Source organism: Pectinophora gossypiella, chromosome 2, assembly GCF_024362695.1.
Source record: "Pectinophora gossypiella chromosome 2, ilPecGoss1.1, whole genome shotgun sequence".
Taxonomy (NCBI): domain Eukaryota; kingdom Metazoa; phylum Arthropoda; class Insecta; order Lepidoptera; family Gelechiidae; genus Pectinophora; species Pectinophora gossypiella.
The window spans coordinates 3591896-3617567 of record NC_065405.1 but is presented as its reverse complement, the minus strand read 5'-3'; the positions used below and the strand labels follow the sequence as shown (position 1 = coordinate 3617567).

General features: G+C 36.9%; 1 protein-coding gene across 1 annotated transcript; it reads left to right on the top strand.

Moving 5' to 3' along the window:
* Positions 1-1017: 1017 nt before the first annotated feature.
* LOC126372327 (mitochondrial folate transporter/carrier) lies at positions 1018-25299 on the top strand. Its single transcript, XM_050018029.1, has 6 exons — positions 1018-1384; positions 2314-2467; positions 4616-4865; positions 13085-13198; positions 17356-17501; positions 20973-25299. Exons 1-6 carry the CDS (start codon positions 1234-1236, stop codon positions 21112-21114), a joined length of 957 nt encoding a protein of 318 aa, XP_049873986.1. The 5' UTR covers positions 1018-1233; the 3' UTR covers positions 21115-25299.
* Positions 25300-25672: the final 373 nt, after the last annotated feature.

Here is a 25672-nt window from a genome sequence, read left to right as displayed (position 1 = left end):
TATGTAAATTAACAATTTTATAACCTTTAATTCATAGAAGTCAATATAAATTACTTTTAATTAAAATATCATTATTTGTTTTGTAACTACGAAGATATAAATACAGATAGGAAAAATCCGTAAAATAAATAAACGTTTTCTATATTGTCTACTAGATTAATTAATATGGTAATACTAACTTTGTGCATGCTCTTTGTGTTACCAAAACAAAAAAATATTTATAAAGGCTATGCTTTTGGCTTTTTGGCGGGAGGCGGGAACGGGACAGTTGCTTTCTTCATTGAATAATCTAAATAATTAATACGAAGTGGTGTTTTGTGGTTAATGATCGCATTAAGTTAGTCGGAAGACATTCGCGAGTGTTATTATATTGGAGTATTCAATAAACAAAGTGTATCTGCCTATTTTCGCTTCGTGTCAGGAAGCCGCTTCATAACTCAAAAGTTTATGCGGACTTTTGAGTTAATTCGTTTGGGGTTCGGAGTAGGAGTCTACTCCGAGGGTGGGGGCTTAGGTTTCATCATCATCACCTTTCATCATTTCATTAATCATCAAGAAAAAAAAATACGTCAGACATGGCTGTATGGGCATAGTTCCCTTTGCCTTACCCTTCGGGGAAAACCAAACCAAAAAAAAAAAAAAAGGCTATGCTTTTATGTCATATTTTTTACCAAAAGGTAAGTCACAAAAATCAAATTTTCTATATTTTTTTCACTTAACTTGAAAATTAGATGATTTTTTTTATATTTCGGTTAAGTCTATAAAAGACCTATTCATGACGCGGAGGTCTGTGTTGCTCTATGATTCATTACATCATAAAATTACGTTCCATTTTCCAGATGACTTAAGCAACAAACAAAACAAGAAGAACAAGAACTTTAAACTAGAAAACTGTAAAGAAAATTGTTTAACGTTATATTTAAGTTGATTTTTTTTGCCAATTTAATTGTTATGGATATAACTTTATTTAATGATAAATCATTGGTTACCCCTTGAATTATTCAGCCGTCCATAAAATGGAACGTTACTTTCAATTACTCGATCAAGGAAATCATTCACTATCGCGAAACGTAATTTCGTGGTGATATTACGAAAGCAATAATGTTTAGTGAAGATTGTTTTTTATTAAATTCCGTTAAAGATTTTTGGGAAGGTGTCTGCCGGTAGACTTAGGAGCAAAAACGGCACTCGCACAATGCTTGTAGATTTTATCTGTGATTTAGTTTTTTCGGCATGACTACAATGAAGAATCCTAATACGTCGTCTTCCAAGCTGGCTCTGCTGAGCCACATTAAGTACGAGCACCTGGTAGCTGGTATATCGGGTGGCGTCACATCTACACTGATTTTACATCCATTGGACCTTATCAAAATTCGATTTGCAGGTAAGCGTGTCATTTTAGAGTAAACCTAAATTCGGTTGCCATGTGAGTCGATTCTGGAGATTTCTTTGGATAAATTGGTGTATTGATCTGTAAAGAACAGTGTATTGTGCCTCATGTAGAAAAAATGTCGATCTTCCTTTTATCTGTATGAAGACCTTGAACTTGCCTCGTGCCTAAGTGAAAGTAAATCCGCGAAAGGTTTTGTTTACATTGCATTGAGGGGTCCAGATAGCTTCCTGATGCAATCTTGTAGTGGTTTTACAAACCAGTTTGCACTGGACTGAGTTAGATAGTTTCTTAAGCTGTTACTGAAGTATAAATGGTATGTGGAGTTATAAATTGATGTTTTACTATATGCACAGTCAAATCTCTCTGACTTTCCTTCTTTTTTTTTTATTAAATAAAAGATTATAAAACAGTTATATAGATAATACTTTTAAATGTAAAATGTGGACTTTTTCTGTATACTTCGACATATTCCCTTGCAAACCTAAAATTTGACATTATTCATAAAAAAATAATCTTCATTTTTATCTTTTATATGACCCCATGTATTATCAACACATGATGAAGCAAAGTTTTAACCTTGTAGATAAATTAACTGTGTGATTGCATTAACAGAACACATAGAATGCATATTTTGGTTGACTTATCATTTAAAAATAGAACTGCACTGTTTTCTCTTTTGTTCTGTACTGGTTTTCTGGTTCTGTCAGACCTATCAATACCTTCAGGTTAAGTAAACAGTCCCCATGAAAAATAAAATAAATAGGGATGGAATGTAATGAATTAAAAAAAAAATTGTTATATCTGTCCATTCGTCAAGTGGGTAGAACTTTTGTCTTAACTAGAATGTGATAAAAAAAAATATTTTTAATATAAAAAATGTGTAATAGATTATAAAGGTAATAACCAAGAATTATTTGCAGTTAATGACGGCAGGACCGCAACTGTACCGAGGTATGATGGACTGGGTAGTGCATTTGTGACGATTGTGAAGAAAGAAGGGGTAAAGGGCCTGTACCGAGGAGTCACACCCAATGTGTGGGGTTCCGGCTCAGCTTGGGGCTTCTACTTTTTATTGTAAGTACTTTTATTATCTATAAATTACAGTTGGTGTAAGCTTAGAAATAGGCCTACTGTAGAGATTTAATTTAATACAGATTAATATGATTTGCAACAAAATATAGCCCATATTACATGGGACTTAAACATAGCAAGGAGTGGGTACCTATATAATATACTATATATCTCTGCCTAACCTTTAGGGAATACAGGTATGATGCTATGTTATCTTATGTTCAATTGATTAGATTTATCAAATTATGGCAGTGTTTGAAACTAACTTAATCTAAATAAATTCTTGTTGAAAAGTACATTGCAATTATGTGCCTTAAAGTACTAATTTAAAAAAAAGTCATGATTGTTGACTTTTGGAAACATGACAAATGGCAATTATAAGTTATTTCTTTATTTTGAATTGTAATGAATCATAATGAGACATAATTAGTTAATATTATTAATTTCAACGAAGGGCAACAAATTGCAAAGACTTACAGTGTTACTACAAAACACAAACTAAAAATAAACTAGGTTTGAAATAGTATTTCGCGCCACGAAAGAAGTCGGCGGATTTTAATGAAACTAACTTGACAAGTCATAATAATTCTATGCAGAATCTGCGACAGTAGCGCCGCGGCGTTAGGGACTTCTTTCGTATACGGATTATATTTTAAACATAGTTTATCTTTTAGTCTTTGTTTTGTAGTAACACTGTTAATTTTTTTGACTTTGGACGTTGTTAGTGCAGGTTACATGACTGACTAAACTAAAAAAAGTCATTATAATTAGTGATGTTACAATTTTAGTGACTCATTGCACATTGGCCCCGATTCCTGCAGACATCTCTTAATTTTACTTTAAGTTATACCTGTCATTTTCTTATCCGCCGAAAAGGAAAGGGACGGATGATTGACAGCTCTTAATTTTAGGAAGAATGAGTAAATAAATGAATAACCCGGGCGAATTTTTAGACGGTTGTTTTAGATTTGTGCTTAAAATTGACGTGTGTTCCATAAATTTTATGCTTGTCGATTACCCGTCCCTTTCCTTTTCGGCGGATAAGAAAATGACAGATATAACTTAAAATAAAATTAGATGGTGTTTACAGGAATTAGCACCATTATCAGTAGAACAAAAAATGCTTTTTTCATGTGGTAAGTTCAATGACCAACCTTGGCAACCCCGGTCTCAGGGTTATTATTGGTCCACCGAAGGCAAAGGCCCCTGCCATGGCTCATGTAATAACTACATATTACAGTATGTAACATACCAGTAGTGGTACTGAGGGACCAAAAATAATATGGATGGTGCTGTTGAGATTTAACATGGTAATTACCTATTTTCTTATTACTTGGGTACATAATTATTCAAACAAAAAAAAAATACGGTTGACTTGAGAACCTCCTCCTTATTTGAAGTCGGTAAAAATACAGTAATTATAATGGCAGAAGCATATATAAAAATAATTGTTGCATGATATATGTATCACATTATGTATAGAATTATGTTGCTACCTATATTGCTTCTCTTTATTTTGATCAGAATAATAATGGATGGAAGCTGTGTTGTGCCTGGGTGTAATTACAAGGGTCATAATTTATACCCAAAAACAAAGATAGAAGATGCATACGTCTGTTAGTCATGAAACTAGAAGGTTAAACAAAGGCAAATCAGTACAGCCATCTGTATTTTTTTGGGGAATAGAAAGTCCCTCACACGTTCGTTTTCAAATCGTTTAAAACTCAATGCTTGATTAGACTAAGCCTTTGCCTTAAATGGCTAGATTTTCACGTGTGCGTAGGAAACTTAAAGCACTAACCATTTTCATAGTTCTGGCGGCATGGCACACGCGACGCGACAAATGCCTAACAACTAGTAATTGTTTACATAGATAAAAACGCAGCGTCTTTTGGTAGAAATCTGCGATATGTTGTCGCGTTTACGTCTATAGCGGACACCGTGCTGCGTGGCAGACGTGCTTCAACTCGACTGGTCGATCGAGAAAATAACTCGCTAATTACGTGCCATTTTATGGAACATTGGTCGAGAATTTCCAATGGTCATCGATACAAAAAAAAAACAAACAAAGGCGTTATATATATATATATATCAATTGTCTTTCTTGTTATTACACCTCTGACGTTTCTAAATACATGTCCTTTTTCCCAGCTACAATGCAATCAAGACATGGATACAAGGCGGGAACGCCCGGACGCCCCTCGGACCAGGCATGCACATGCTGGCGGCGGCTGAAGCAGGAATCTTATCCCTCGTAATGACCAACCCCATCTGGGTGGTGAAGACTCGCCTCTGTCTCCAGTACAGCGGGGAACAACTAGCAGAGCACAAGAGATACAAAGGGATGGTTGATGGCCTCACGAAGATCTATAGGACTGAGGGCATACGAGGGCTGTATAGGGTAAGTTGGTTTGTATATAGCTAGCTGATTGGCACTTTTACGAGACTTTTAGTCGCGAAAATATTCATTAAATTAAACGAAGAAATAATACCGAAAGTTTCAGAGGAACAAGGTAAATAATTTTGTTTTTGATTTTTGACTAATTACTTAGATGTGATAGACGTATACATATGTACGATGAAACACGCCATTATTGACAAATTAAGTAACTTGGCCCAAAAATAAAGCTCGAAAATCTGTTAATACGGAATCCAGAACGTAGGAATCTTTGATTTCAAAGATAGTAGAAATTACATAATATCTACGTAGACAATCGGTTACTTGTATTGCTCGGAGCATGCGTTATTTATCACGTCGCGTCTCGCGCGATAACCATTCAGTGTAGCGGGGGCAATGCGGGCTGAACTCTTATTTTGTCGCCGAAGCTGCGATACCTATAATGTTTTTATTTCATCATTAGTTTCTCTTTTGCACATCGGTCCAAAGTCTGTCTTATTATGTCTGTATTAGTACCTAATTATCGTGGAAAATATAATCACTCGTTCTCTTTGTATTACTCATTACTATTGTGTTTTTAATATTTAAAAAGATTTTTTTTCAATCTTGCATGGTTCCCGTATAGGACAAAGGGAACAAAGAAATTTTAAAACCATTAACAAAACATTACACTTTCGACTTCTCTCGTTGTACTGGCTCCTCGCCAAAGTGATGGCAAAAATGTGACAAGGTTTCAATTTGTGACGTGACTCCATTCAGGCAAAATTTTCCGAGATTAGCTTTTATTTCTAAAATAAAATATGTGTGTGACGTCAAGACCCCGAAACATTGGTCGAAATATAGAGACCGACCTGAAAAAAAGTATCAGTTTATAATTTGAAGTTTAAAAACATACCTTTTGCGCTTGAGGACATAATACCTACATATGCAGATGCAGACATCTTAAATAAATAATATTTTTCTTTATTATGGAAATGACTATTATATTTCATATGTGCAGTAAAAATCATGTTTGCATCATAAATGATTATCACGTGAAGGAAAACATCGTGAGGAAACCCACATTCCCGAGAAATGGATTTCAGAGGTATGTGACGTAACCTGTGTTGGGCTGGCTTTCCCTTTGCGGGTTAGAAGGTAAGACAGGTCGTCGCTTCTGTAAAACACTGGACCTGTCAAATCTTCAGGTTAGGTAAACGGACTCTGTGAAAAATGGGATAATGCTAGGGTGATGATGAAAGAATAATGATAATTGTTTATGAAGCTGTATAAAGTACTTGTATTAATATTGTACGGGTTGTTAGTGACATCGTAACAAATACTGGGGGATGATTCAGCTCATGCTTCTGAGTTAATTTTTCGTTACAAAATTCATGTGCTTTTTGTTACTTGATATCAACTCAGAGTCATGGTCTGAATCATCACTCAAAGTTTTCTTTACGATGTCACTAACCTCCCTGTATATTTTTTTATTCCAACAGTTGGTCCACGTTATGTTTCTGCGTGGACTAATTGCAGTAATATTTTTTGTCTTCATGCAATACAATTTTAGTATTTGTTACACCTTTGTCATATATTTGCATAGAGTGGATAGTGTCTGACGTCATTTTCTATTCGTTGAGAACATAAATAAACTTGTCAAACGTTTCGACAAACAATAATATTTACATGGAAAATTTAATGGAATCGTAGTTATAAGCATACAGAGTTAGTTGCTAATAACAAGTTTCGTAACACCATTTTAGGTTTACATTTTTAAAAAGAAATAATCTACCGAAGAAAAGGCTCACCGCCTATCACGTTGGTGTAACAGAAAGCTCGGTGAAGTTTGGGTACTTAGTTCATCTTGCGATGGATGTGTCTTTGACTACCCCATTGGGATGTAGTCGTAAGTTTATATTATGTTATCGAAGAAATTACCCTGTATATTAAGCCTACATGCCATGAGAACTCACTTCTGGCTACAAAAATAGTAGAACATAAATATATAAATAAATAAATTATATATATATGAATTTAACAGCCTCCGTGGTCTAGTAGTTAGAGCGTTAGGCTCACGATCTGGAGGTCCGGGATCGATTCCCGATGGGGACATTGTCTAAATCACTCTGTGAGACTGTCCTTTCTTTGGTAAGGACTTTTCAGGCTTGAATCACCTGATTGTCCGAAAAAGTAAGATGATTCCGTGCTTCGGAGGGCACGTTAAGCCATTGGCCCCGGCTATTATGGAGTATAGTGGAGTATGCTCCATACCCCCTCCGGTAGATTGAGAGGAGGCCTGTGCCCAGCAGTGGGACGTATATAGGCTGTTTATGTTATGTTATTGTATAATATGAATTGCTGTTCGGTAGTGTCGCTAAAACTCGAGTACGGCTGAACCGATTTGGCTAATTTTAGTCTTGAAATATTCGTGGAAGTCCAGAGAAGGTTTAAAGAGTACTCTAACCCGGTGAACATACGTAAAGATTTTGATAAGATAGTTGAAGCAAAAGTGGTGTGTCAGGATCGCAGTAAGTGTAATTCCGAGGTCTCTGCCTACCCCATTGGGAACTACGCGTGATCTTATGTACGTATGTTTGATATACCGAACCAATACCTCGCTTGTGTAGTATTATTCCAAGATTATACCATATCAGTTGCAATAACTGATAAACGAACAGTAACCATTATATAAACATATCTAATTCTTCGTAATTATCTATTTTTTTATATCTAATTTCGCCACTGCACTGATACAAGTTTCAGATTTAAATATATAAATATCTTGGTTACGTCACTTTGTTATTATTAGTGTATCTCAACTTGGCTACTAAAATTATTATCTCATAGCCAACTTATTTTTTAAAAGCGAAAGTTTGTGAGGGTGTATGTTTCTTACTCTTTCACGCAAAAACCACCAAACAGATTTTGATATTATAAATGCGATTGTAGATAGACAGAAACTTTTATTTGGTCTACAAACACACATGCATGCAAAAAGTAGAAGATTAGATACAGACAGCTGATCAACAGACGAAGCCTTGTATATAACACGCCAAGTATGTATGTGTGCAGCAGCGCAAAACAGTCACAGCACTCATAGCTCAGCGCAAGATTTTGCTCTTACGAACAAAACGTTAATTCTCAGCTACAACGCGGTTGGAGAAAAAACGCTCTCTGTTACCTTTTCTTTGCGTTTGATCATTTACTACATAACACAGACTAACGTGGGTGAAGTGTCCTCTCCACAGACAATGAGTCGCCTAGGACGCACTTAAGGAAGCGCAGGGTTGCCTAAGACCTACGTCACCCTCTCGACCTCCTTGGCTAGTTCCACAGGAAAGGCAAGCCAATACGTGTCATTACTAAATTAACAAATAATCGTAATTTATCTCTCTCTTTAAGAGCTGCTTGAGCTCTTGTCGGTGGAGTAATCGCCATTTCTCTCTTCTTCCCGCCAAATCCTTCACCTCGTGATACGACACGACCTGCACCTTCTCTTTTATTTGTTTCATAAATGTTCTCCTAGGTCTACCCCTTCCTCTCTTCCCTTCAATTTTTCCTTCTATGATGTTTGTTATAAATGAATCGTGTCGTATGAGGTGGCCAATCATATTTCCTCTCCGGTTCTCTATAGTCTTCATTATGGTTCTCTTTTCTTCAACTCTTTCCGGCACTTTTTCCTTTGACATCATTTCAGTCCAGGTTATTCCCTCCATCGTAATATCATCATCATCTTCATCGTATCTTAATCGTAATTTATGGTACTCATAAAAAGGCTTAAATATAATTGTAACTCGCTGAATCATTATTATTGATACCTACCATCTATTGAATCATACTGACCCCGGTTCAAAGTTTGCATAGATACCTAAATATGGAATGCCACATATTCACTATCCGGGCACTATCACATTATTTACATGACGCCAGGGTTGCCAGACATGTGTTTTGGAGTTTCTCTTATTTCCTACAGGAAACCCCCAGACATTTTTGTGAAGTAAAATATAAGATTCTCACGTTATACGAGGGTTGTTCCGAAAGTTTTTAGTAAAACAAAAATTTGCCAAGATATGGTAAAGAAATATTTATATTTTTTCAAAATATACCCCTCCAACCCCTATACACTTGTGCATTCGGCTAAACCAGCTTTCAAAACATTTGAAAAACGCATCTTGCGGAAGGTCGAAAAATTGCTGTCGAAATTCTTCCACGGCTTCGTCTGCTGTTTCGAATCTTCGCCCACGAAGCATCTTTTTCACCGTGGGAAATAAAAAAAAAATCGCACGGAGCTAGGTCGGGACTGTAGGGAGGATGTGGTAACATTTGTGCCCCCGAAGTTGACAAATAGTCAACAGTTCTTGCAGCTGTGTGAGCGGGTGCATTGTCCTGGTGAAACAGAATACCACGGACGCCGGTACTTGGGCGTTCATAATTCAACTCCTCGAAAGCCTGTGGCAGACAAACGTTGCAATACCATTCACTAGTAACTGTTCTACGATCTTCTTACGGAATAACAGCAACTGGTCCACTGCGTCGAAAAAAAGCCGCTATCATTTTTTTATTCACGCTCCGACCGCGAACCACTTTCGTAGGCAACTCGTCCTCTTCAAACACCCATTGCGTGGATTGCTGCTTTGTGAGAGGATCGTAGCAGTAGATCCAAGATTCGTCAGATGTAAGAATATAGGAAACGTTTTGCGAAGTTCCTTCTTCGAATTTTTCCAGCATAAAGTTGCACCAATCTACACGTCGGGACTTTTGCTCATCGGTGATAGAATGAGGTATCCATCGTGAAGCAACCTTCCTGACTTTCAGGTGTTCATGCAAGATGGTGGAAACTGCCCGGGATCCGATCTTCAGTTCAGCCTGAATCTCTCTATGTGTAATATTTCTATTTTCCTGGAGTAGCCACTCTAGTCGAATAACGTTTTCATGAGTTACTGCAGTTGATGGTCGGCCGGATCTGGGGTCATCATTCAAGCTCTCTCGACCACGTTTAAATTCACGATACCAATATGTAATCGTTGCTAACGCAGGGGCAGACTCCCCGAAAGCAGCCTGTAAATTTTCCTGTGATTCCTTAAATGTTAACCCTCGTTTATAATCGTAGAAAATCGTAGCACGAAAAGCTTCCCGCGAGACGTCCATTGTTGTAAACAAAAGAAGCATGACAGCCAATTTAAAAAAATGTTTGAAAAAATAACGACTTCTTAGTGGCCAATGATTTTCAGCAAGGAGATTAGTGTGTGTAGCCGTTAATTCAAAATAGTTTCAGGAAAAAAGAGATTATATTTAAGGTGTGGCTAACAATTTCCGGAACAACCCTCGTAATATCTCGTCTCTTGCAATTTGCGACAATTAGGTGAAGTAGGAGCTGGATTGACTGAAAAAATGAAAAATTTAATTCGGAAAAAATATCCAATGTTTTTCCATTATTGTTTCCCCAATATTATAAGAGGCGAGTTTCCAACTAGTCAAAACAGTTCCTTTTTAAAAACGTCAAAACAATAAATTGTTACCATGGAATTTGTGATGTCATAGAAAAACGTGACAATATATCATACTTTAAATCACGGGTGAATAGGCATTTTCTGGGTAAGCTCGTTCCAACGTCGATCTCTTCTTCTCCTCGTGGAAGAACGAAGTCAAGAGCAAACCCATCGTAATTTAAAAAAAAAAACTAAGTTATTATTACATTTTTCTTTATTAAAATTCCTTAAGAAGTTAAATAGAAAAAAGGTAACTTTTTTGTCACCTCTAGATCTGTCTTTATTTAGTAGTCAGCAGTCATTTCATAATTTATTTTGAAATGAAATTTGACCTACTGGTCAAAGATTCGCAATTTTGGGAAACTGGGTAGAATGAAATGTCTTATCTGGCAACCCTGCATGACGTAGTTTCTGGGTAGATCAATACAATTATCGAGTCGACCAAGTAACCTAGGACCCCTAGTTTTCCATCCATTTCATTTTTTAAGTGTATACTATTGTTTAGCGTAATATGTTATCTTACTCGTATCTGATATTAATTACTAGGTACACATGTAATCACGTCCGTATAACTAATGGGTCAGGCACAGCCACAAATCACCTATAAGGGTTGGACCACATCGCGCAACACGGAACCGTATTTTCCTACACTCAAAACCTTCAATTGCCAGAGCGATATAATCTCCCACTCTTTATTAATTGATTCTATAAATCCATCTTTTACTATATTGCCCTCATCAAGTTCATTAAATAACTATAAAATTAGATCAGATCTGTGTTTATTTAGTAATCAGAATTTCATAATATATCTTGGACCTACGAAACTACCCAATTACTACGCCAACTACTACGCCTCTGCTCCGTTCCGGATTACCGCTTTGCTTCAGTGGGGACCCTAACAGACGATCATAGTCCACCACGCGGATCACGAGCGAAAATACGGATAACTTCTTTGTTCGTGTCATAAATATTGTATTACGTTGTATTACGTTTATTCGTACAAGTTCAGATTTTTATCGATAACCTGTAATACTGTAGCTACAGCGTCATAACCTAGTAAGGTTAGGTTTATCAATTTTATCATGTTTCCTCTTGCCTTACTTGAAGCACTTTATACCTTGACTAGCTTTTGCCCGCGAATTCGTCCGCGTGGCGTGTTATAAAAGAGAGATCTTTGTGTGTGTGTGGGAGTGCATATAAAATTTCAAGCATCTATTTTTTCATGCAATTTTTACTACTTATGCAGTTTCGATTTTTTCATACAATTTTTTTCCCCGCTAACTCCCATTTTTCCAAATACTGTTTTTTTCATACAAATGTTTTTTCCCGCTAACTCCCGTTTCCGTGGGAATTTTGCAATATCCTGTTGCAACTAAGCTTTAAGTTAACTAAGGTACCTGCATGCCAAATTTCAAGCGTCTAACTTAAGCGGTTTAGATTTTTCATACAAAAGGATTTTCCCGCTAATTCCCGTTCCCGTGGGAATTCCGGGAATTCCTTTCTTAGTGCACCTCTACGGTACCTAAGCTACGTCCCTTCCAAATTTCAAGTGCATACGTTTAGCCGTTTAGGCTGTGCGTTGATATGTCAGTCAGTCAGTTTCTCCTTTTATATATTTAAGATAATGTATGAAGCCATTGGATCTATATTCCGGCTTTACCTGCACCTGCTACCTGAGGGTCTTTCCAGGCTACGTTCCTCAAAAACAATAGAGATGGCGCTGTAAAGTTCTTCCTTCGTTTAACCTTCTAATTTAATGAATAACAGAAATATGCATCTTTTATCTTTGTTTCTGGGTATAAATGATGACCCTTTTTATTGCAGCCAGGCATAATTACATCTTCCACTCATTATTCTGATCAAAATAAAGAGAAGCAATATACGTTACAAAATAATTTTATATACAGGGTGTTAGTGACACCGTAACGAATATTGAGGGGGATGATTCAGACCATGATTCTGAGTCGATATCAAGTGGATTTTTCCGTCGCAAAAATCATGTAATTTTTTTTAGTTTTTTTAAATTATTTTCCTATCCATACTTTTGCGACCGAAAATTCCACTTGATATCAACTCAGAATCATGGTCTGAATCATCCCTCAAAGTTTTCGTTACGATGTCACTAACACCCTGTATATAATGCAATCCAGATATCAAGCAACATTATATAAAAATAATATAGATATTTTGATAGCAATATGTATATAAAGTTATGTTGTAACCTATATTGCTTGTTGTATTTTTGAATAATTATAGCGCCATACATACATAAACTCACGCCCGTAATCCCTAATAGGGTGGGCAAAGCCACAAGCTATCAAAAACAACTTGCAGCCACTGTTGATACGATGTCGTAAGCTGGATATGATGAACCTTATGGTGATAGGGGATCAGCCTATCGCCCATAACATTAGTCCATCATGTTAGAGGACACTATCCCTCTGTCGGTTTTTACGACATGCCCGGGAAGACAAGCAGCTGAACACCATCCATAGCGCCATCTTTATTATTTTTGGGTAACGTAGCCTGGAAAGCCCATTCATATGACAAGAAATCTATCTATCTATCTAGATAGCTCAGCCTGTATCCACCCACTGCTGGGTATAGGCCTCCTCTTTCACGCCATCCTTTCCGGTCCTGTGCAAGTCGCATCCATTGCTTTCCGGCGTACCTCACAATGTCATCCGACCACCGGGCTCGTGGTCTGCCTCGATGACAAGAAATAAAAAGCATTAATTTTATAATTTCCAGGGCTTCGTGCCAGGCCTGTTTGGGGTGTCTCACGGCGCATTGCAGTTCATGACATATGAGGAGATGAAGAACAGGTACAACCAGTACAGGAATCTGCCTATTGACATCAAATTGGTGAGTGTCTGAGTGTGGAGGTGAAACATACATACATACATGACCGGATCTACCTATGGGCTGATTGGGCTGCAGCCCAGGGCCCCGGGATTACAAGGGGCCCCCAGATCCCGCTAAAAAGTAGACCATAATTTGAAAAAAAAAATGTCTGTTAAAATATTTTTTGCTATTAGTTGAGTATTAAGATGGGCCCCCAAGTAGTTTCAGCCCAGGGCCCCACAAATTCACGATCCGGCCATGCATACATACATACATAAACTCACGCCCGTAATCCCTAATGGGGTGGGCAGAGCCACAAGTTATCAAAGACAACAACAACAACAAAAACACAGTCGCAACAACAAAACAACGAGACAACGAACGGACGGACGGACGAACGGAGGTGAAACATACAGTCGCGTAATCCCTAATTGGGTAGGTACACCCACAACTAATCAGAAGATTACTTGCAGCCACTTTAAATACGAGGAGCTCGGTGGCGCAGCGGTTACCGCGTTCGGTCTGCGATTGTTGAAGTTAAGCAACTTTCGCAAAGGCCGGTCATAGGATGACTGACCACAAAAAAAAAGTTTTCATCTCGAGCTCCTCCGTGCTTCGGAAGGCACGTTAAGCCGTTGGTCCCGGCTGCATTAGCAGTCGTTAAAAACCATCAATCCGCACTGGGCCGCGTGATGGTTTAAGGCCCGATCTCCCTATCCATCCATAGGGAAGGCCCGTGCCCCAGCAGTGGGGACGTCAATGGGCTGATGATGATGATATACTTTAAATACCCTATCTCATCATCATCATTAATTTAAGAGCCACGCTCTTGTCGGTGTAGCATTTTCCATTCCAAACCCTAAATACGCTAAAAATACACTAACCCTAAATACTCTATCTACCTTACAAATAAAAAATAAACCAGACAAAATTTAATCCAATTATCATACAATTCGACTGAACTTTGCTTGGCTGTGAAATACTTAAACCCACGTTTATCCCTGGTTTATTGTTTATTTGTAAGGTGGTAAATCTACAATTATCTACCAAGCTGTTCCACTGCGGGTTGGCGGATCTATATACGTACCTAAATGAATTCAGAAAAGTTGTTCTCCGAAATGAAATGAACTGCGGGGCTAACATTCGCAACGTGGTAAAATTATCGATCGATTCAATAAGTTTGTTTTTATCCCTAACATGCGTGGCATTTTGTTCATATTTTGACAGAACGACATAACTTATTTGGGTACACATATTAGCACCAATCGACAAAACGACATAATTATATCCTCAGAATCGAAAAAATTACCGTGATAAACGAAATCTAGTAATAGTAATTAGCGATGCGCTCTAAGGCAGAAAAGGCTAACCTAGAAAACGCTGAGATTAAGTATTTTGTTACCGGGTGAGAGCCTTCAGCGCTCCCCATTTGTCCGGCCAAGTAGTTAATGCCATCTGCGACAAATCTACAATAAGTCACGTCAAAAAAAAATAAGTATTTTGTAACGGCCTCCGTTGTGCAGTGGTTGAGCGTTGGGCTCAAGAACCGGAGACCCCGGATTCGAATCCCGGTGGGGACATATCACAAAAATCACTTTGTGATCCCTAGTTTGGTTAGGATATTACAGGCTGATCACCTAATTGTCCGAGACTAAAATGATCCGTGCTTCAGAAGGCACGTTGAGCCGTTTGTCCTGGTTACTACTTACTGATGTAAGTTTGTAGTCGTTACATGAGTGGCGGCTCAGTAATAACCCTGACACGGTTGATGAGGTTGGTATTCGACCTCACAACCCATCGATAAGAAGTATTTTTTAAAAGAGATTGGTATTGATTGACATGCACGCGATTTTATAATCGCTGTCGTACAAATATCGCGTTTGCCTAAACGCATTTCACGTGTTTTTTTTCTTCCAAACACATCCCCGACATTCCATACAATAATCTTATTCTTACCATGTGTCGCATGTGACGTATATAGGCTATTTATATATGTTATGTTATGATATGGGCTTGATCCCGAAATAAAAGTTATTTATTTAATTTTATTTTATTCTAGAAAAGAGGCAACTCTTCTTAAAAAAATGTTAGAATATTTCATTTTTCAAAGCTCAAGTTTATGTGAATTGTACGTTAACAGACAGAATGTTTTATTATAAACTAGCATTTGCCCGCGACTTCGTCCGCGTGGCGTATTATAAAAGAGAGATCTTTGTGTGTGGGGGAGTGCATGTCAAATTTCAAGCATCTAACTTATGCAGTTTAGATTTTTTCCAAATTTCAAGTGCCTACGTTTAGCTGTTTAGGCTGTGCGTTGATAATGTCAGTCAGTCAGTTAGTTTCTCCCTTTATATATTTAGAAGACGTATTCAGTAATCAATCATAAAGTGACTTCCTTATGCGAGACAGATAATTTACTGATTAATATTTATTTGCATCGATGATATTGTTTGCAACGATCTTCAGATGTTACGTCAAGATTTATGTAATGATGTAACAAACATAACTTATCTGCGTAGATTATGATCGTTGTGTATATACGGTCACGAGCATTAATATGTATACACTTTGGTGCCATGTCACATTAACTTTTTTGACAAATTGAACTGTATGGCTCACTGAATGTCAAATACGTTAGTGCGACAGAGTCCTAAAGTGGGTACATTATTGCTCATGACTGTAGATACATATAATAGGCTACTTGAAAACCTAGTCACATGAGATACTTTTTAAGAAACTTCAATACGAAAGTTTTGTATGGACTTTGTATGGAAATACTGTTCAGTGACGTCATCAATAAAAGCTGTCAATCGTCGTACTTCTTCTATCGTGTGGGTTGTGAGGTTGTCCAATAATAAAAAAAATTGTTTTAAGTTTACGCGGTTATTATCATAATTAAAACACATAATAACGGGTTCTTACCGCGTTTAAATGGGGATATGAGACTCCCGATATTTCGACACTGTTGCAAGTGCCATGATCACGGGATGACTGATGAGATTGGAGTGGAGTAGAGAGATTGGAGGGAAGACGGGTTCAAATTATCGACCATGTGGAATCCAGTAATAGGTGTTGTAAAAAGCTTGAAACGGCCTAATGCGGTGAAAAAACGTGAGGACACAGTGAGTGCGGTTTGTCGTAGTGAGTTTGGTGCGAGTTCAGATGGTTCCGAACATTCCGATATCAAAAACATAAACAAGCGGCAAAGAAAGAGGGTAGACAGATATGTCTGCCCGTAGAAAATTATGGATCTACCTACTCCACTCCAATCTCATCAGTCATCCCGTGATCATGGCACTTGCAACAGTGTCGAAATATCGGGAGTCTCATATCCCCATTTAAACGCGGTAAGAACCCGTTATTATGTGTTTTAATTAATAAAAAAATATATTAAAAAAATAAAAAGTCTTATTTCTGTAAATCTATAACAAACAAGTTACAGGGGCTTCCCTAAAAGTAGTCTGATGACACTTGTGATGGGAATGCCTCGCTCTTCCAACGCAATCAGTGCAATTTGATTTACACTACACTGTCTAGGCTTATCCAAAACTTAGGTAAATTAAACATCTACGTGTGTGTCCGTGTGCGTGCGTGCGTGCGTGCGTGCGTGCGTGCGTGCGTGCGTGCGTGCGTGCGTGTGTGTGTAATGAATCTCCTTTTACTTTTTGACTTTTTTATTTTATATATTTAATTAATTAACAATAAGTACGACAATTAACGACCTCCGTGATCCAGTGTTTGAGTGTTGGGCTCACGATCCATAGGTCTCGGGTTCGATTCCCGGTGGGGACATATCACAAAAATTACTTTGTGGTCCCTAGTTTGGTTAGGACATTATTGGCTGATCACCAGTTTGTCCAAAAGTAAGATGATCCGTGCTTCGGAAGGCACGTTAAGCAGTTGGTCCCGGTGACTACTTACTGATGTAAATAAGTAGTTGTAACATGAACCATGTCAGAGGCCTTTGGCGGCTCAATAGTTACCCTGACTCCAGGGTGGATGAGGTTGGTACTCCACCTCACAACCCACATGATAGAAGAGATACTATCAACCGTCTTTTGTTTGTTTTTGTTGTAAAAAACCGGATCTGTCAAATATTCAGGTTAGGTAAGCGGACTCTATGAAACCGGGATAATGCTAGGGAGATGATGGTGAACCGTCTTTTGTTTTCTTTACAGACATCAGTGGAGTACTTAACATTCGCGGCGGTGTCTAAGCTCATAGCCGCGGGCGCCACTTACCCCTACCAAGTGGTGCGCGCGCGCCTCCAAGACCAACACCGCAGCTACGACGGCGCCTGGCACTGCATCAATGAAACCTGGAGGTATGAACGAATCAGAGGCTTCTACAAAGGCCTAACGCCCTACCTCTTACATGTAACGCCCAACATATGCCTCGTAATGCTCATATGGGAAAAATTCACCAATAACGATTGAATATATTAGTATCTGATGGGAATATGTACAACACTATTATTATTTTTATTAACTGATTAAAACTGTATTTTGATTTTCGAACGCACAGGGCGTATTTCGCTGTGTTTGTCTATGGATTGTTTTAAGGTAAGCGTTAGATGTAAGCAGGCCGTATTTATTGTTTGATACGAAGTATTTATTAGTTGGAAATGCATTTTATTGTGATTATGATTTTGTTTTTGTTTGTATTTGCGAGGCAACCTGGTGTTTTGCAGAGAGCTAAAATAACCCAGCCTGTCACATGGGCGAAACGTAATCGGATCATACAATAAAAAAGGCAAAGTAAAAAACGTGCGCCAATCCATAATTATAATAAATATTGTAAAGAAATATTTTTATTAATTGGATTGAACTTTGGCCCTTTAATGTGTCTGGTATTATCCTCTCTGTTTATATATTTACGACACGTTTTGGCAAGCACGCCATATTCTGAATAATTTGGCACAGGATCAACGTAATACAGTGACCGTTAAACAACATTGTAACTCATTTAAACCAAGTATTCTAAAGATTTCAAACATTGTGAACTAATGTTAGGTCTTATCGCAACCGTGCTTTCGCAACAGCCATTGGCCAATCATATTGTATCACGTGATGAAAGTTTGACGCTATTGGTCTATTTTCTACCCTTGGAATAGGGCTGTCAAAGTGTTCAAAAATAATTGTCGAAAAAGGTTTCTTTATGAATTTGAAATGCCAGTGTTGCTGTTGCGAAATCAACGTCTTGGGAAGTTAATTTAGTCATAAGAATTAATGAAAAGTCTCTAGAAATATTTTAATGGCTTACGTATAAATTTAATTTTAGTTTAATAGTCATAATTAGAGAATTTGTACGCAAGCCAATTTTAAATAATTATTGTAAAATCTGTCTCACGACATATGTTGTTTCTCCCTTGACAATAATGTTTAGTAATCTCTTGTTAATAGTAGTAGTACTCTTTCCCATCAGATTGACTGATAGTTTTTACAGTTGGCAACACAATGTGGCCGCGTATAGCACAATTTAGTTTTAATTTGATGAAATTTTGTGATAATAGGTACTTAGAGCTCGCGATGTCGTAGGTCCAAAAAGACAATTTGATTAAAAAATAACGTTACATGTGTGGTGAGACGACGTTAGGTTTTTAATAGTTCAAACACTGGAACATCGTTTATATTTTAAGCCGTAGTTTGATATTAGGTGTTTTTTGAAGCAAATTGTACACAAAGAGGCGTAACTCATTTTTAGAATGTATCAAGATGTTTAAAATTTCAAGATGTGTATCAAATCTATGTGTATTGTGTTTGTTCTTGAGATTTGTGTTTAGCTATAAACTTTAATTTATTGAGGTATTATATAGAATATTATAAGTATTGTTCTTTTGTAACTTGGAATTTTCTACAAATGGGGTGCCTCTTTGCGTTGTAAAATGTTGACCGAGTTCGAAAGTGCCCTTGAAACCTACACGGTGTTCCAGTATTTGGATGCAAGACAGTCATTCAACTAGCTTAAATTGTAACATGTAATAGCATATTTCTTACTTAAATTATCCTCAAGCGTCTTTGCAAGTTCGAAATACATAGGTGCTTGTTGTTACCCCGCCTAATTAGGTAAAACATGACACAAAATTGCTGACTCCACGTTAAAACTAGTACAACAAAAATATCATGTTCAGTATCTCATACAATATGTAAGTAGTTCATTAGAATAGTCCATTATTTATTGACGCTGACATTAAGGACTTTCCAAGCTATTTCCCTCAAAAAATATAGATGGCGCTGTACTGAGTTACTTTCGATTAGCCTTCTAATTTCATAGATAACAGACATATGCATCTTGTTTTAAGTTTGCGCGGTTATTATCATAATTAAAACACATAATAACGGGTTCTTACCGCGTTTAAAATAGGGATATGAGACTCCGGATATTTTGACACTGTTGGAAGTGCCATGATCACGGGATGACTCCCGTATGCATCCCGTGACTTTGTTTTTGGGTATTAATAATGACCCTTGTTATTACACCCAGGCACCACACATCTTCCAACCAAGAGAAGCAATATAGGTAGCAACACAATTCTATACCATATCTGATACAAATATCAAGCAACAATTATTTTTATATATGGGTCTTCCAATAACGTATTTTTGAATAATTGTGTATGTACCCAAGTAATGTGAAAATATGTAGTTACCACGTTAAATAAATCAGTACAACGCCATCTGTATTTTTTTCGGGGAACGTCGCATGGAAAGTACCTCATTTAGAAAGAAAATGAATCGATTCGCACCGATGACCTTTTTATTATTATGTAAAAAATGACATTCTACTTATGTGTGAATCAGTGAAATAAATACACCAAATAAATATGTGATGTTTCTAAACCTGAAGACGCATTCAATTAGCGAATTATATTATTTATTTGCACCTGTTCTGCTTCTGGTTGTATATAAATGAAGTTATAATCGTTAATAGATTCTATCTATCATTCTTGATCGAAAGAAACTTTGACACTTAATTAGGTGCAAACTTGTATTGTAACGAGTATTCGTATGACGTAAACAAATCTAAACTTAAGACTAGTTTTTTAATGTTTTTAAAATCCATAGACATTATAAAATCGAATAACCACAACCAAAACAGGTGTTGTAATGCGAAATCAGTCTTTTAAATGTTTCTTATTTGATAATGTTATAATAATTATATTATTCGGTGGCTGGCCACATATCAGTTAGTGTAATTAATATATTTTTATATATCGCAACTAAAGTCTTCTGTTTCAACTTACATTATTCAATTTGTGTAATCAAATAAATGATAGCAAATTGAAAAAATCGGTTTCGCTGTTTTTATTTTTCCAAATCGACGGTTTTAATAGATATTTTTTTTCTTGTTTATCCCCTTGGGGAAAGGCAAAGGCAAAGCCGTGCAGCCTTATTTTCATAAATACTAAATCCCTATTCTTAAATCCGGTAAAAACGTATTAAAAAACTACACAGGTAATTCGGTCAAAACACAAAACGCGTTAAGCATACAGTTTCTTTTTTAAATCAAATTAGTTAAAAAGTGTATTGTAGTTGAGTTGTGACGTTTTAAACCATCAACAAGTAGGTAAGTATAATTCATTACACAAGGCGTTTAGCAAAATAAAAAACTTTTTTGAGAAATGTTTCCTAACTTTCGCAAGCATTTTTCCGACGAAAGATTAAAGGATAATAAGAATTTTTTTTTGTTGATTCACTAAAATGCTTACTAATTAAAGATCTTTTGCTGGACGCCTTGTACGCTTCACGAAGGTTACACCACACAACTAACTCATAGTCATACTCTGATATTGCAGACATGAGGGGTGGAAGGGCTTCTACAAGGGTCTGAAGCCAAACTTGGTGCGAGTGGTTCCCGCTACAATGATCACCTTCCTCACCTACGAGAATGTCTCCTACTACATGTTGCGGCGCGCGCAGGAACTCAAGTATTCCTGACAAGGACACTGAGACGACGAAACCAGACGATTCAGGAGCGCTGCACGGCCAACCCGATATATTGTGTCTACATATAAAAAATGACGCCACTATTCGCTGCTAATACTTTAATTCTAAGCGTAGAATGTGTTTTTGGATAGATCTTCGAACACTGGTGGCCAGTCTCGTTACCGTTAACGCAAAAATATCCTAGAATCGTTTGTCTTTTTGCAAATATTCAGTTAGAATTTACGTAATTTGGCGGCATAATACGTTCTAAACAGATGTTTTTGTGTCGACGGAGTTCGAAAAAATTGTTGATTCTATAAAAACCTTACAAAACTACCGGTTTGTCTGTGGAATGGAGTTTTCTTAAAAATATTAAGCATTGAAATACAGTTACCTTTAGCTAAGAGATCTTTTGCATGAGGTTTTTAAATAAAGATTTACAGAATTTACTTCTATTGCACTCCTGTCGTATGTCGAACTACTTACCCTTTTAACCAGAAACACATTCTGCGCCTAAAATTAATCTTGTGAATTATAATATGCGACATCCGCATGTCTCGAGCAACGCGATAAATGATTTAATTCTATAGAACAGCCAATAGGCTGCGCGATAAATAAACCCATCTTACTGGCTGATTTATCGCGTCACGCGCGATATGCGAGGATGGCTACGAGACAGAAATTAATCGCGATTGGTCGTCTCCAGGCTACTTGAATATAACTTGACGGAGAATTTTACTGAAACGGATTGAATTTGAAGCGTAGTTAGTTTTATTATTAGGTAATTTTTAATTTTTCCCTGCATTTATTTCTTAAATTATGGATGTAAGTCATTTTAAATCATCACAATACATATGATATCATATTCAGTAGAATACCAACTTTTTTTTTATTAAACGACTTGTGTGCATTTGACCACAATCCAGCCTGGTCCGATGTACCAATCGATGAGTTATTAAATCAAGTGAAACTAACTACGTGAATCCATGTAGTTTACTTATAAAACATTACTAGAAATGTATGAAGGCAAATAATCGTTGATCACGGCAAGACTGCCAATTGACGAGTTTAAGTTGATGAAACCCCATGGATTCCATCAGTTTTACTGCCACTGATTTAATAATACATTATGACTCATTAATTGACATCACTTTCAGGTTGATCGATTAACATTAAGTATTTGAGCATTGTCCTTTACTTTATTTCTAAATATTGGACCTAATTGCTGGATAAATGCCTCATATTTGAATATTATTTGCCCAATGGCAGCCCTACCTAGGACCGTGCGAGGTGTGCCATCGCACCGGGCGTCGAAAGGGGGGAGGGGGAAGGGGGGGGGGGGTTTGAATCAACCAAGACTGGTTTACTCTGGCCATATAAAACTCATACTAGGTGGCCGTAAACAACATTTTTAAATGATTTAAATAGGTAAATTTCGGTGGCGGTAAACTAATCGTTTTTTTTTATTTTAAGGGGCTGAAGGTTGCCAATGTGAGGTCTTGCACCACCTAAATATTTTGCTAGGGCCGCCACTTGGTAGTTAAATACTTATTTATACACAGTGATTAGACTTGTACAAAAAATGTATTTCATGACCACCGCACATATACTGTTACTTAGTTCCTAGCAAATCATGTTTTCAAATTCATTTCATTTTGTTTTAATTAGTAACTAGGCTGTGTTATTATTTCTATTATAATAATTTAGGTCCAGTTAATATTTAGGTAGGTACCTAGTGCCATTGAGGGACTTTCCAGGTTAGGTTCCTCTAAAACAATATACATGGCGCTGTACAGATTTTCCTCCGTTTAACCATCTAATTTCATGGATAACAGACATTTGCATCTTTTATATTTGTTTTTGGTTATAAATGATGACCATTTTTATTACACAGACATAATTCTATAGATAATGTGATCCAATAGGGTCGTGTACTAGGTTCAAGATAAATTATGAAATTCTGATTACTAAATAAAGTCACATCTAAAACTAACGAAAAACATTTTCTTTTTTCTATTAAACTTATTTATGAATTTTAATCAAGAAAAACGTAATAATAAGTCCGACATTTTGTCACGTTTTTCTATGACGTCACAGAGTGCTTTTTCATACAAATTCCATAGTAATTTCGTGTTTTGACGTTTAGTAAAAAGTAACTGATTTGACTAGTTGGAAACTAGCCTATTATCAAGCAACAATTATTTTTATATAAGCTTCCGGCGCCATTACAGTATATTTTGGAATAATTATTTACCCGAGTGATGAGAAAATAGGTAATTGGTGTTAATTCCTGTAAATACCATCTAATTTTATTTTAAGTTATATCTGTCATTTTCTTATCCACCGAAAAGGAAAGGGACGGGTAATCGACAAGCATAAAATTTATGGAACACACGTCAATTTTAAGGACAAATCTAAAACAACCGTCTAAAAAATTTACATCAGTCAATAACCCGACACAAGTAAGTAGACAGCACGTCAAACGGATTGCATACCAGCGACATACCTTTTTGATTCGCCCGGGTTATTCATTCATTTACTCTCTCTCTATTTAAGAGCTGCGCTCTTGTCGGTGGAGTAACCGCCATTCCTCTCTTCTTCCCGCCAAAACCTTCACCTCCCGATACGACACGACCTGCACCTTCTCTTTTATTTGTTTCATAAATGTTATCCTAGGTCTACCCCTTCCTCTCTTCCCTTCAATTTTTCCTTCTATAATGTTTCATTCATTTACTCATTCTTCCTAAAATTAAGAGCTGTGAATTATCCGTCCCTTTCCTTTTCGACGGATATGAAAATGACGGATATAACTTAAAATTAGGCGGTGTCTGCAGGAATCGGGGCCAATATCACCTTAAAGCTGTACAACGCTATCTATATTGTTTTTGGTGAACGTAGTCTGGAAAATCCCCCATTGGACTTAAAATAAGATGGAGCCAAAGCTTTGCGAAGTACTACAGCAGTAGTAAGTTTTAATATTACAAATACTAGTTAATACAGGCTGTTAGTGACATGGTACTGAATACTGAGGGGGATGATGCAGCTCGTGATTCTGAGTTAATATCAAGTGGAATTTTCCGTCGCAAAATTCAAAGCCTTTTTGTTTTTTTAATATTTTAAATTCTATACTTTTTCGATGGAAAATTCCTGGTCTGAATCATCCCTCAAAGTTTCCGTTACGATGTCACTAACATTCTGTATATACGTCGTGGCCAGATCATAGAATTGATTATTTTCATGATGTGCTCGATCATTTCATGAAATGGTCATATTTCATGAAATAGAATATCATTCGTTGGCCACATCATGATGTACTTTGGCCAGATCAATGAACACAAAACGTTTAACGATATGAGCAACTAAATGCATGATTACTTCATGATATGGCCAAACGTTGGCAATCATATCGTAAAATTAGTAACATTATCCACCGATAGTGGCGCTGGTTTTGATATTATAATCGATGAATCAATGTATTTGTACAATTTTCCATATCGAATAGGTACATAATTTCGAACCTAAGAAATTAATCGACTATTCGTATTTTTATTACATCACATAGCATGGACACATCAATTTTACGATCTGGCCACGACATATACATTATGTCAAATGAAAAGCCTACTCGACCCACTGCTGGGCATAGGCCTTTTTCTCAATCAATCGTAGATGGTGTGAAACATACTCCAATACGCCGCTCCATTGCGGGTTGGTAGAGTAACTAGAGTTAATATTATCTAATTGAATTGTTCTTGCTTTCCATGCTGTTATAAAATTTCATCCCAATAAAACTGCCTCTGAGCTTTTAATCCAATTATTCTGTTTTTTCAACATAGGAACTATAACCATGAAATTTTTTTTAAAATTTTTTGTTCATGTATTTAATAAATTGAAAAATTCCATTTTATGTTGTGTTGTGTGTCGAAGGGACCTTCCTGTAATTTTAAAGACATGTTTTCGCAATTTTCTTCCCTTTTATGAAAGTTTTTTTTTATTTCCTAGGTTTGCTGGCCTAATTTTTTCGCATGGCTACACCCAGTGTACATACTTCACAATTTTTAGGTAAATTGGCTAAACGTTTTGTAACGTATTTTATGCTTTCTTTTTATTTCTTTTATTAATACATATAATACCTATTGTACTTTGTTTCAAAAACATGTATGTTATTTTGTTTTCAATAAATATTTAGTTTAGAATTATGATTATTTTATTAGTTATCTAGGTATACAGGGTATACCGGCTAAGACGAAACCGATTCAGATTGGAGCAAATCGAACATCGATTTGGTTCTGTCGTACCGCGTAAGCAGCCAAAATGGCGATCCCCGATTCGTGACGTCACATGAAGTTTGGAAAGCCAATTGAACGAATGATTTCAGTACTTTTGACACTAAATCGGTACCGGCTCAGGTAAGAAAACCATGCTTTCTTATACCATGCAGTTTTACGAAGTATTTGCCTCACCGCTCCGATGGGGCCCACTTATTTGTGTGTAGTAAGGCATGCATAAGGTAAAGCGTTACGGAGTAAGGGACTGTGCGCAGGCTGTCTTTCTGTCTTGCGCGCACGCA